The sequence below is a fragment of the Aplysia californica genome, unplaced genomic scaffold (genome assembly GCF_000002075.1).
Source record: "Aplysia californica isolate F4 #8 unplaced genomic scaffold, AplCal3.0 scaffold00157, whole genome shotgun sequence".
In the NCBI taxonomy this organism is placed as follows: domain Eukaryota; kingdom Metazoa; phylum Mollusca; class Gastropoda; order Aplysiida; family Aplysiidae; genus Aplysia; species Aplysia californica.
The window spans coordinates 306603-319515 of record NW_004797427.1 but is presented as its reverse complement, the minus strand read 5'-3'; the positions used below and the strand labels follow the sequence as shown (position 1 = coordinate 319515).

At 39.5% G+C, this 12913-nt stretch overlaps 1 protein-coding gene across 1 annotated transcript in view; it reads right to left on the bottom strand.

The window, feature by feature from the left end:
- The window catches only part of LOC101855944 (macrophage mannose receptor 1), a 72969-nt gene that overhangs the window by 51883 nt on the left and 8173 nt on the right, over positions 1–12913 (bottom strand). The window contains exons 5-8 of the mRNA XM_005097568.3: positions 11934–12098; positions 10929–11020; positions 6332–6476; positions 4458–4490 (exon numbers count right to left, since the gene is read on the bottom strand). Coding sequence (XP_005097625.3) covers positions 4458–4490; positions 6332–6476; positions 10929–11020; positions 11934–12098 — 435 coding nt within the window. The remainder of the gene's footprint in view (positions 1–4457; positions 4491–6331; positions 6477–10928; positions 11021–11933; positions 12099–12913) is intronic.

The following is a 12913-nucleotide window of genomic DNA, read 5'->3' as shown; positions in this document are numbered from 1 at the left end:
CTGGTTGGTACAAAATGCAATGACATCACTGGTCACTCTCTTGGAAAGAAAAGAGAGCCTACGTATAATATGCCATGATAAACAGGATAGACAAAAAGAGATCTTACACAGCAAGTGAAAATCCAAGGAGACATTATAACATTCAATACCACTTAAAAGTGTCAATGGTCAAAGTTTGTAAAACAATCTTCATGAACACCACAGGCCTGACCCACTGGTTTATTTAAAGTTTCTTTTCCGAAAAACCCCCACAAGAGGTTCCCCCCCCCCCCCCAGAAGACATCACGCCCACCATGAGAGAGCCAAGAATGACAAGTTGTTCCATAAAGAGGAATTTTTTGACAAACTTTCGAAGATATCCTCCTGTCTACAGATGGCAATCCAGAAAATGTCAGATCTGCATCAAGTATACATGGAGAACTTTGCAGAAATGGTGAAAGCCACATTGAGCTATCAAGTGTTCTGCCAAAAGTTCAAGAAAAACAATTTGGGTTTACTTTCAACCAAGAAAGACCAGTACGACATTTGCACCAGCTTCGAATCTAGAAACCTCACAGAAACAAAATACACAGCTCATCAAATATGAATATAAGGAAAGTTGCAGATAGACCAGAGAAGGAAGAGGACATGGAGGCTGCACTGAACCCAGAGAACAAAGTGTGTGTTCTTTGTATGGAGATCCAGTACGTCCTTCCAGCCTCACCACTAAAGACATCCTCCTTATATTATAAAACAAAACTGGCTGTACACAATTTTAAGATTTAGAATTTTGCCACCAGAGACACCAGATGATATGTCTGGTATGAAAGTAAAGTTGGTCTGAGCTTCAACAGTTTTCATCATGTCTGACTCACGAACTGATATTGCAAGTGACTGACTTCAACCACCTCATCATTTGCAGTGATTGGTGCAACTACTAAAACAGAAATTCCACCCTGGAGAGTGCAATGGCCTCGCTGGCCAAAGAGCTTGACATCACAGTTGAGCAGAAATTCTCATCAAGGGCCCTACCCAAATGGAGGTGGATTCAGTCCATGGCACTATTAAGCGATCGCTCCAAAACGCACTGATGTACATCCCAGTGGACTACGTGAACATCATGCTCCAAGCCAGACGCATTCCCAGGCCCTATGAAGTTATGTTCCTGGGCCACAGATTTTTTAAAGATTTCGCAAAGGTCGGAGAGCACTAGACAATCTGTCCAGGGACAAAAGCAGGCCATCCTACTGTCAGTGACTTACAGGCATCAAAGTACACTCCATACTTTACATTCAGTACAAGCTGAACTTTGATTATGGATGGCAGGCGCTGCAAGGACCAAGAAAGCTGAACACCCAATGTAAAACAGTTACTGCTGGACCTCTCTACAAAGACAGTGAAGATAACCGCCTATCAGTAAAAACATATACAGGAGTTGAAGGCCGTTGTACCACGATGCTACCACAATTACCATCAAAATTTGCCTCAGTAAGAAGTTTTGAAAGCAATCAAATCAAATTCGATTATTGTAGAGTCTTTCAAAACAATGGTAACTTTTGTCGTATTGCCTTGTTATAGCCATAGGACACAGAGTAAGACAGACATGCTCTTCTATTGTCGAGAAAACTCAATAAAGTAGTAGTTGTCAAGCCACACTCTTTGAAGAAAGTTGGAGCATTCTTTGATACTTACAAAGTCTTTTTGTATAATAATAATACATAATTATGTAACCAACTTCACCCAAACCATTGCCGAAGTAGCAGAGCTTTTGTGTGCCTTTCTGCTTTCATTTCTTTCTTAGTATTACTTTTTCCAGGCATTTGAAAGGCTACCCAGTACCAATAGTATCGTGTCAGACACTGTCATGAATTCTAAAGGCCTGCTGATGCTGCTGCTACTACTGTTTTTGCTGTAGCTGCTCTCCCTTACCCTTCGAACCTCCTGTTCTTATACTTCAAATGTAATTAATATACCCATTGCTGTGATCTGCTTCTTCTACTTCTATTAAAGGTTCAACTTTGTGACTGCTGTTTTTGCCTGAATTGACTCCATAGCACTGAAATCGCAGCAGCTGATAGTATGTTGGTAGCAATAATATCATCCTCCTCCTCTTCCTTCTTCTTCTTCTTACTCCTCCTCCTCCTCCTTTTTTCTCCTTATCCTCCTCCTCCTCACTCTCTTCCTCCTCCTCCTCCTCTTCCTCTTCTTTGTCTTCTTCTTCTTCTACAAAAGATCACGACGATCGAAACAACTGATCAAATACGCTACCGTCAAGTGTGGCTTGGCAGCACTCAACCAAACTCAAGGCCAGCAGTGTGGCTTCCTGATAAAACCCAGAAAATTGAGGGTTGGTCCGTATTATCCAGAAAAATTTGACCGACATAACCGTTTAACCCACGCAGTTTCATTAAAAGCGATTTTTCAAGGAAAAAAAGGTCTACAGTTTTTCGGTAAAGTGTTTTTATAACTGTTTAAAGCATTGGTTTATCGTTAGACGCCTTTGTTTTGAAATAAACAGTTTTTTCCTTTTCCTGTAAAATTTACCTCGCTGGGGTTAGTTGGTTTTATCACAAGGCCGGCGAATTGTTATTTAACAACAGTGATAACATGACTGGATTAACGATGGGGTTACAATAACATTCCTTTAAGCACTGCATCTGTAAGGTTATTTAAGAGGCTGTGTCTCCAAATGTAATGTCCATCTTCAATAAAAACTCAGCCAAGTGGGTGGTGTGCTTGTTTGTTTGTTTGTTTGAGTAAAGAGAAGTACATCAAAACAATAATGGCAACTTGTAGTGCAGAGAAAAAGTAAGACAGACATACAGACAGAAACAACAGAGGGAAAGTAAAGAAGTAGGATCTACCAGTGGTGCCCTCACACCACCTGACAAGTGGGTGGAGAGTCTTGAAAATTCCCTGATCTACTCAAGATTCATAAGACCTCATTAAGGATTTGAATCAGCACCATCGATGCCACAGAATTATGGGCGGGAGTATTCTTGTAGAGGTTGTTGTTGCCTGTGTATCGGGTGTGAACATTCCAGAGGATGGGCTTAACTCTTTAAATCCCGTCAGATGCTGGGAGCGTCCGGCTGTAATAACCCTGTTCCTCATCAAAAGCTGGGAGCGTCCGGCTGTAATAACCCTGTTCCTCATCAAAAGCTGGGAGCGTCCGGCTGTAATAACCCTGTTCCTCATCAAATGCTGGGAGCGTCCGGCTGTAATAACCCTGTTCCTCATCAAATGCTGGGAGTGTCCGGCTGTAATAACCCTGTTCCTCATCAAATGCTGGGAGCGTCCGGCTGTAATAACCCTGTTCCTCATCAAATGCTGGGAGCGTCCGGCTGTAATAACCCTGTTCCTCATCAAATGCTGGGAGCGTCCGGCTGTAATAACCCTGTTCCTCATCAAATGCTGGGAGCGTCCGGCTGTAATAACCCTGTTCCTCATCAAATGCTGGGAGCGTCCGGCTGTAATAACCCTGTTCCTCATCAAATGCTGGGAGCGTCCGGCTGTAATAACCCTGTTCCTCATCAAATGCTGGGAGCGTCCGGCTGTAATAACCCTGTTCCTCATCAAATGCTGGGAGCGTCCGGCTGTAATAACCCTGTTCCTCATCAAATGCTGGGAGCGTCCGGCTGTAATAACCCTGTTCCTCATCAAATGCTGGGAGCGTCCGGCTGTAATAACCCTGTTCCTCATCAAATGCTGGGAGCGTCCGGCTGTAATAACCCTGTTCCTCATCAAAAGCTGGGAGCGTCCGGCTGTAACAACCCTGTTCCTCATCAAATGCTGGGAGCGTCCGGCTGTAATAACCCTGTTCCTCATCAAATGCTGGGAGCGTCCGGCTGTAATAACCCTGTTCCTCATCAAAAGCTGGGAGCGTCCGGCTGTAACAACCCTGTTCCTCATCAAATGCTGGGAGCGTCCGGCTGTAATAACCCTGTTCCTCATCAAATGCTGGGAGCGTCCGGCTGTAATAACCCTGTTCCTCATCAAATGCTGGGAGCGTCCGGCTGTAATAACCCTGTTCCTCATCAAAAGCTGGGAGCGTCCGGCTGTAATAACCCTGTTCCTCATCAAATGCTGGGAGTGTCTGGCTGTAATAACCCTGTTCCTCATCAAATGCTGGGAGCATCCAGTACTGGTGACAACTGCTTTGTTTCATTTAAGCCAAGTTTTTGCTTTGTTTTTTCAGAACTATTCTAGAACCAATTTTTGAAATTAGTAATGTCTATAAGCTTTTGTTTCTGCCATTTACAAGTTGGAGGCAAGCTTTTGGGGCTAATGTGCACAGGTTATGATGACTCTTAGAAAAAACGCTGGGGCAAAAGTGGAAAAAAATCAAGGATTAAAGAATTACATTTACTTTTTCTGAAACTTCTAATGAGCTCCCTCCCCCTCCCTCCTCCTCCTTCCCCAAGCAATCCAGTAAAAAGGACACCAACAAAAACAAGAGTACTACAGCAGATACTTACTGGCTGGACTTGTTGCTGGACTGGTGTTCTGAACTGGAAAAGAAAAAAAGAATATTTGTCAAACAAACCTTTTCTTAAATTGAAATTAAAAATGTAAGTTTTACCCTCTTACCTTCCACAATGGACAGACTAGATCAGTCACGAGGCCCACTGCTTCGACCTTGCCTGTCAGGGCCTACAGGGGCTGAGAGGGATAAAACATCCAAGCTGACAGAAGGAGATGCTCGATAAAAATGTCTCGTTCAGGAATCAAACTCACATCTTATGCTCACAGCAGCATAGTACCTAACTGTTTTACTGCAGACGCTGGTACCATGTATAAGTAAGAAGAAGAGGCATATCCCAATTATAGAGGTGCAATGAGATGGGGTTGGTCTCAACTAGTAGGCCTACTCTCAGACTTCACAGTGATAATGTAAACATTGAATAAGGGAAGCTTCATTTCCAGTTTCTTTTATCCAAAGAATCCTGACCTTCTGACCCCCAAAAACCTGTTCCCTAGCTTCCTGAGTAAAAATTTGCCTTCATTCCTACACACAGAAGACACAAAAGTTTATTTAAACCAATTCCCTCTTCCCTGAGCTGCCCTGAACTTAATGATTATTATGACAAACCTACAATTCCTATAGACATTTTTGTTCATTTATCCACATATACAGATGACTGTTACATGACAAAGTAGCACACATCGATATATGTGTACTTCAAGGCAGGAGCAAATAACTAGCACACCGATATATATTGGTGTCATGGGTTCATTGGATTAATGAAAACCAATACCTTTCTTAATGGTTCTTGGCAATTATATGGAAACACCAAATTCGAAGAGATTTTGTTCAAAAACTCTAAGTGAACACCAAAATCAATCAATGGATGCTCAAACCATTCAAGGGAAAAATAATTGGGAAAAAAAAAAATTTCAGTTCAACCTACTGTCCAAAACAATCACCTGTACAAACAACCGCCTCCCACATCCCTGCGTACAGTTTTTTTTACTACATTATGATGACATTGAAAAGACTTCCCCCTGTGTCAAACATGATCCTTTCCTCTCGACAATGACAATGACAATCTTCATTCATCTCATAGGGAGAAACTTGTCTAGGTCATTTACAATGACAGTGGATGTTACAAAGTTTAAGGTTAGGTACACTCACGCATACACATAACAAGACAGGATATTAGTAAATACATGACAACCCGCTCCGTAAATCTCTCTTTCTCTCTCTCTCTCTCTCTCTCTCTCTCTCTCTCTCTCTCTCTCTCTCTCTTTCACTTGTAGCACAATGGGTGGCTGCCTTTGATAATTTTGACTGCAGTTTTTTGCTCCAGCAAAACATACAGACACAATCGCCCACTTTATTGTGCCATCTTCTAAAAGATCCAGGATACACAGGATGAGTCAAAATTATGTTAATACAAGTTTGGAACAAACTCAAGGACAGAAAACAAGATATCATATTAAGTATTTGCCACGAAAAGAGTGTCAAGGCACCAAATTCTACTGCAGGTCACTGGTTTTTTAGTGTAGATCATGCTGGTGACTTTGGTTGAACTGTTCAGTAAATTCTGAATAAATAATTTCTCCCATGCTAGTCGCTACCTCAGAATTACAAAGTTTTTGGCCATTTTGAGTTACTGAGACGATGAGTTCAGAAACCAGAAATTCTATCTGCTCTATCAAATTTGTAAGATTATTCAGAGTCGTTATCGAGATATTCAAAGAAAAGCATTTGAAAAAGCTTGACATATTATGAAACTCAAAATGTTTGATGTCAACTTTCTTGAAACGAGGTAGGCCCTACTCAGAAAGAACTTTGTAATTGTAAAGTAGCGAAGTGTTAACATCATTTGGACTCACCCTGTATACTTACCAGTGGGTTGTTGGCATATGAAGCGTAAATTGGACATGCAGTTGGCGTCGTTCCATCTCATTCCCATGTTTGCATTCACACTGACACAGTTTTCATTGCCTCGACTGTTGTCGGGCTGATGGGGCGCCCAGGAAGTGAAACTTGCCTGCAGATATCACAGTTCACACAAAATACAAATTGTTGACAAGCTGTTCAATTGTTCTAAGCACAAACAACAAAATTTTTCAGGTGACAATAAAAAATTGATTTATTCTTTTAAAAAAAGTATTTAAATCATGTACCGTTCCCTGCTTTTTTCAACATTTAGAATTTAGATTTTGACAAAATATTTATCGAGCATGTACAACCAAAACCACAGTTAAATTAGGAAACTGCAATAATTTTTGGTCAAAATATTGGGCTCAGTACACCTTAACAGCTGGATCACAATATACCTCAGACAGTACCTTCAGAATGTATAATTAAAATTTAAAAAAATAAATAAACATTTTTTTGTTGGGTTTTTTTTTTTGGGTGGGGGTGGGAGTGGGGGGATATAAAGGTGTTAATTCAGCAGCTACTTTTCAAGAAGAGTTTATATAATATCTTTTTCTGGAGCTTTTAATTGCTCTTGTCACATGTGCGTGAGACTATCTGCTTGAATTTGACAAGCCAATTCTGCCTTCTTCGTTACATTCACAGAATAACTAAGTTCTATCTGACATTTTTGACCTTTTTAAGTTAATACAAACATGAGGTCAGAAACAAAAATTAATATTCTATCTGCCCTACAAAAATCGTAAGTTTATTCGGAGTAATTATCAAAGCATTCAAAGAATTGCTTTAAAAAAGTCTTGACATAATGTGAAACTCAAAATCTTCTAGATCTACATCAAATTTCTCACTTTTGTAATTCTGAGGTAACAACATTACTCTCACAGAAGTGTGAAAATCAAGTTCAACTGAAAGTGCATCAGAAAAGAAAACCCAAACTAGTGTTTGATCATGTTCAACCGAATATGCTTTTTTCGTTCATTCTGAACACCCGACAGCTTGCTTTAATTTTTTTTAAATTACCTAAAGAACATCTTCTGCATGCTCGAGTTTCTCTTACAAAATCAAACAGTACTCCCCCCTTTAATTAACAACCCAAACCCCCTAAAACTTGAAACTTTTTACTTTAAAAAAAACCTGCTGTCTCAACACTACATCTTATTGAGATTGAACAAGGTATGAAAGGAGAGAGAGAGAGAGAGAGAGAGAGAGAGAGAGAGAGAGAGAGAGAGAGAGAAAGAGAGAGAGAGAGAGAGAGAGAAAGGAGAAAGAGAGAGAGAGAGAGGGAAGGAGAGGGAGAGGGAGAGAGGGAGAGAGGGAGAGGGAGAGAGGGAGAGAGAGAGAGAGGGAGGGAGAGGGAGAGGAAGAGGGAGAGAGGAAGACAGGGAGAGAGGGAGACAGAGGGAGACAGAGGGAGGGAGACAGACAGACTGACAGACAGACAGAGACAGTGTCTGAGAGAGAGAGAGAGAGAGAGAGAGAGAGAGAGAGAGAGAGAGAGAGAGAGAGAGAGAGACAGACATAGAGAGACAGACAGAGATTTAAAATGAGATTTCAAAATGATCTATTGAAAGGCCTTTGGCCCATATATCCATACATTTTAATATATGGCTTGGCAATTATATACATACATTGGTGTAGCACATCCTATATTTAACAGAAATTGGGCATGCATGCACACACACCCGCATGCACGCACGTACGCAACCACGCAACCACTCACGCACACACACATGCACACTCATACTCACTCAAATACACACACGCACACACACACACACACATACACACACACACATACACACACACACACACACACACACACACACACACACACACACACACACACATACATACATACACACATACATACATACATACATACATACATACATACATACATATACATACATACACGCATGCCTACATACTACACCTACACACATACCATATATGCCATGCATATATATACATGCATATATGTACATACATAATATACACGTGTGTTTTGTCATCAGTTTGCATATGATAAATAGCACTTATTATAGAAGTAAGAATGAAACAACACACGCATCCACCCACTGACATTGGAGTTTAAATTATAATAAACGGTGTATTCCAGGAAAATAAGAACAGACAGAAATAGAAATGCCTCACGCACATGAGGCAGAGAGAGAAATTGGAATAAATTTCACTCTGAGAAGCAAATAACGATTGTCATTATCATTTTCATACATACATGTATATGTGAGGCAGCATGGTGGAATCAAGCTCTCGTCAAAATAATCAAAGAGATGAAACTTGCATTTTTCCGCAGGTTTGTGAATTTTTATTGAATTTTAATTTTTTGGCTCAACACCTTTCTAGCCCATTAAAGAACTCATTTCTGAGTGGATTTTTGATTAAAGGCACAAGAAATGTAAATTTTCAGTTACCACGGACTCTTAAGCTAACGAAATAACTAATCTTTGACGGACATTTTCTCACTAATTTTACCCCTCTGAAAACAGGTGATCCCCACCTCCTCCTTTCACAAATATCTCGACATGTATTCAAGACAAATGGATATTTTTTTATCCAAATAAATACAAGTGAACAAGCTTTAAGATGTTACCAATAACTCTACATGCCCAAAAATTGACGAGAGCCTGATTCCATCACGCTCCCTCACATATAACACCAGAACAAATATAGAGTTACATGGGGGAATCTAACGTGTCCGTACATCATAATTTAGGAATGAGATTATGTTTTTAGAATAGACTTCATCTGAACAGACTAATTTTATGCCATTGAGCTTAGACATTGGCTCTTCCGGTGTCTGAAGTCTGACGCACTCTGGTAAAAGTTGTTCTCATATTTCAGTATATTTGTGAACATCTGAACAATACATGGAATTCATTTTCTATATACTTTTCATAACACTGGAGGCAACGATTACTGTCGACAATACCCAATCGTAACAGATTATTTTTCAGCGATAAACAGAAAGCTCTGAGTAATGCAAAGACCCTTCTACTTCTTGTAGAGAAGGGGAAAGAGAGGTATGGAGCAGGGCTTAACATACGATGGAAGTCCAGGTACTTAGGATAAGTGTTAGACACCTTCGAATGCCAGTCCTGGTGACTAATATTTATCAGTTTTTCCTTCATTTGGGAAAGGAAAATATTCTTATCACCAACATTTTGAAAAAAAACATGCATATCCAAACCCCATTGCACATAAAAGTTTTCTTATGTCAGTGGCCCAGCTGTATCTATTATTTTGGTCATGTACATCGGCTTGCAAATAACATTTCTTAGCATACCTATTCTTATCCATTAGGCCTACCAGTAGACAGATAGAGAGAGGCACAGACAGACAGACAGACAGACAGACAAACAGTGAGATAGAGAGAGAGAGAGAGAGAGAGAGAGAGAGAGAGAGAGAGAGAGAGAGAGAGAGAAAGAGAGAGAGACAGACAGACAGACAGACAGACTGAGAGAGAGAGAGAGAGAGAGACAGAGAGAGAGAGAGACCGAGAGAGAGAGACAGAGAGAGAGAGAGAGATCTAATTCAGAAAGATCTTCAAAATAATCAATAACATCCTGTGTAGTAAACACTGTTTTCCGTACTCATTTTCCTCCCAGACGGGCTGGGTTGGGGATAGGGTCTCACTCACCAGTTTACCGATGGCCAGGCATATGGGCTATTTTATACACCACCGGTTTACTGGAGGCTAGGGTTCAAAGGGTTAATTTGAATGGAAAGATCAAATTGATCTATACCAACGACTTCAGGTAAAAATTCAGCTAGTGTTGTTGCCATTGTAAGGGAATCTAGAAAATATCAGGAAGCATAAATACTGTATACAGTTTGTTTGTTAGTTGTTTTAGTAAGCTTTTTATGGCACTTGCAGCACAATTAGGTCATATAAGTGCCGAAGATTAGAGGTGTTGCAAGAGAGTAACATAAAAAAAAGGAGGAGGAGAGATAAAGACAACAGTTGTTTGATAGGAAAGAAATTGCAAACCACATCAGAGCACCCGCCAACCACCCACGTACTCTAAGGTATGAGGGGGTGGGGGACAGAAAGAGGAGAAGAAAACAGACGACAGAACTTATTCACTGAAGGAGAAATAAAACAGATTTGTTCCTATTAGTACCGGGGTATGAGGTTGAATGTGCCACCCCCCCCCCCCTTTAAAAAAATTCCAACCCCCCTGTTTATTAATTTTGGACCACTTGTCTACCCCCCCCCCCCTTTTATTCCTATCCCCTTTTATTCGATACCTTAGAGTAATAATAATAAATAATAAATAGCATTTGTATAGCGCAAATCCCTGCTCAACAGCAGGCTCTATGTGCTTTACACTATATTTTTACCCCAGCAGACCATAGAACACTCCGAAACATTCTCAGCTTCCCGGGAAGCATACAGTGCAAGCAGCTGATTAAGCGCTCAAACACTAACAAACTGACAAGAGTATTCTGTTTGCAGCCTTGAAACACATGTTAATAAATCTAACCGTGATGTACATCCAACATAACAATCAAGTACATGTATAGACACTTTTTGGCTTACCTTGACATCTTCATCTAGCCATTCAAACTTATTTTCCTTATGTCGATCGTGCAATCCAATCCAATATGAGGACTTTTGCCTATTCACCAAACCTAGAAGATAGTGGAGAAAAAACTGCGAAATACGGTAGTATGGTAAAATGTCGCTTTCAACACTATAAGGTGACCTGAATTTTTCTCTATTCCAGACTAGACCAAACCAAATGTGTGGAGAGCCGTGAAACTCCCCAAAACAGTCCAAGTTCAGAACACACCCAACTGGTATGGTATGCCCTTATAACTTTCTTATATTTTGTTAAGTGAGGCTTAAAGAATCAAAAATTTATTTGTGGCGGATAACGAGGTTCATACAGAATTTAAAATATGTTTTCAAGCATGTACTTTGAATCTGGAGTTACTATTTATACACATTTTGTATCAAGGTATTAGGAATCTTTGGGTGCAAAACCCCCCGATTTTTCACTAAAATTTCAGTTAGCGAGGTTCCATCAGAGCACCAATGTTATTGGAACAAATGAATATATTATAGTGTAGTTGAACGGATAAACACAGAAAAAGATATAGAAATGCATATATATATATATATATATATATATATATATATATAGATAGATATATGCACACACATAGATTTCATTTGACAACAACAGCATCAAAGACAGACAAAAAAAAAGTGAAATCAATTTACAACACACCTAAACAACTGGGAGAGTCAGAAGGTCAAAGGTTGTGAAAGACAAGCTTTTCAATTATCCAAAAACTGCTTAAGAAACTAAAAAGAAAAAAGTCTACTAATGAGCAATTCAGCAGACAAGAAATGTAATAAATTCTTAATGAAAGTAAACATAAAAGAGGACTTACAGTTATCAAAGATGCTGCAGTGGGATTAAAACTTCAGAAAAACAAACTAACAGAAAATACCAACAAAAACAAAAGCAAAAACAAAAAACATAACAAAGATTTAAAAAAAAACCCAACACATTATGTGTAACAAATAGAGGCTCACCATTGACAAAACCGCTGAAACTGCTATCTGGGATCTTAACAAGGTCACCTCCCGCCTGTTGGCATATAGACCTGGCATCCACCCAGGTTTTCCCCTGTGTATACAACTTGATACAGGTGGGGGCTCTGGTGTACAGGCTCCAGCCTCTGGGGCACGTCACTCGAGCTGCAGAAACAGAGCAAATGATAATAATAATAATAATAATAATAATAATAATAATAATAATAATAATAAACAGCATTTATTCAGCGCATTTCCATTTTCTGAAAAATGCTCAATGCCCATTACAACGAAAAAGACATCACATCTTAAGAATCAATCGACATCCGTGTACGTAAAACAAAGTATTATACATATAATATAAATGTATACGTGTAAAAATTTATATGAGAAAAACAGTCTCGCAGTGAGGTTGGAAATGTGTTCACTAGAAATATACAATGTAATAAAAATTCACAAACGGTCACTATAAAGTTGAAATGTGAGTAAGTAGAAGCATTCATTAAAACATTCATTCTCTACAGATAGAAAAACTTTTTCGTTCTCTCTCTCTCTCTCTCTCTCTCTCTCTCTCTCTCTCTCTCTTTCTCTCTCTTTCTCTCTCTCATTCTCACATGCTATTTCTTCAGTCTCACAGTATGGCATATTGGGTAATGAACATATTAACAAATAAAAGAGAGATATAAATGCTAACATAGTTATTTATATACACACAGATTTCATGGGAGAGGATGCAAGTAAAATTAGAACCTGGTCCCTTATTAACGCCAAATGTAATTAAAAGTACACTAGACTCGTGAGTACTAATTCACTCCCCTACGCCTCTTTTTATTTTTTTTTACAAACACAGACTCATGTTCTCTTTCTCTGCACACGTGAAAGAACATGAATAAAATATGTGTGGCATCTGGGGGAAATCAGGTGCTTGTCAAAATAATGAAATTGAAGAAATTTTTATAGAACATTTTTTTTAAGGGGGG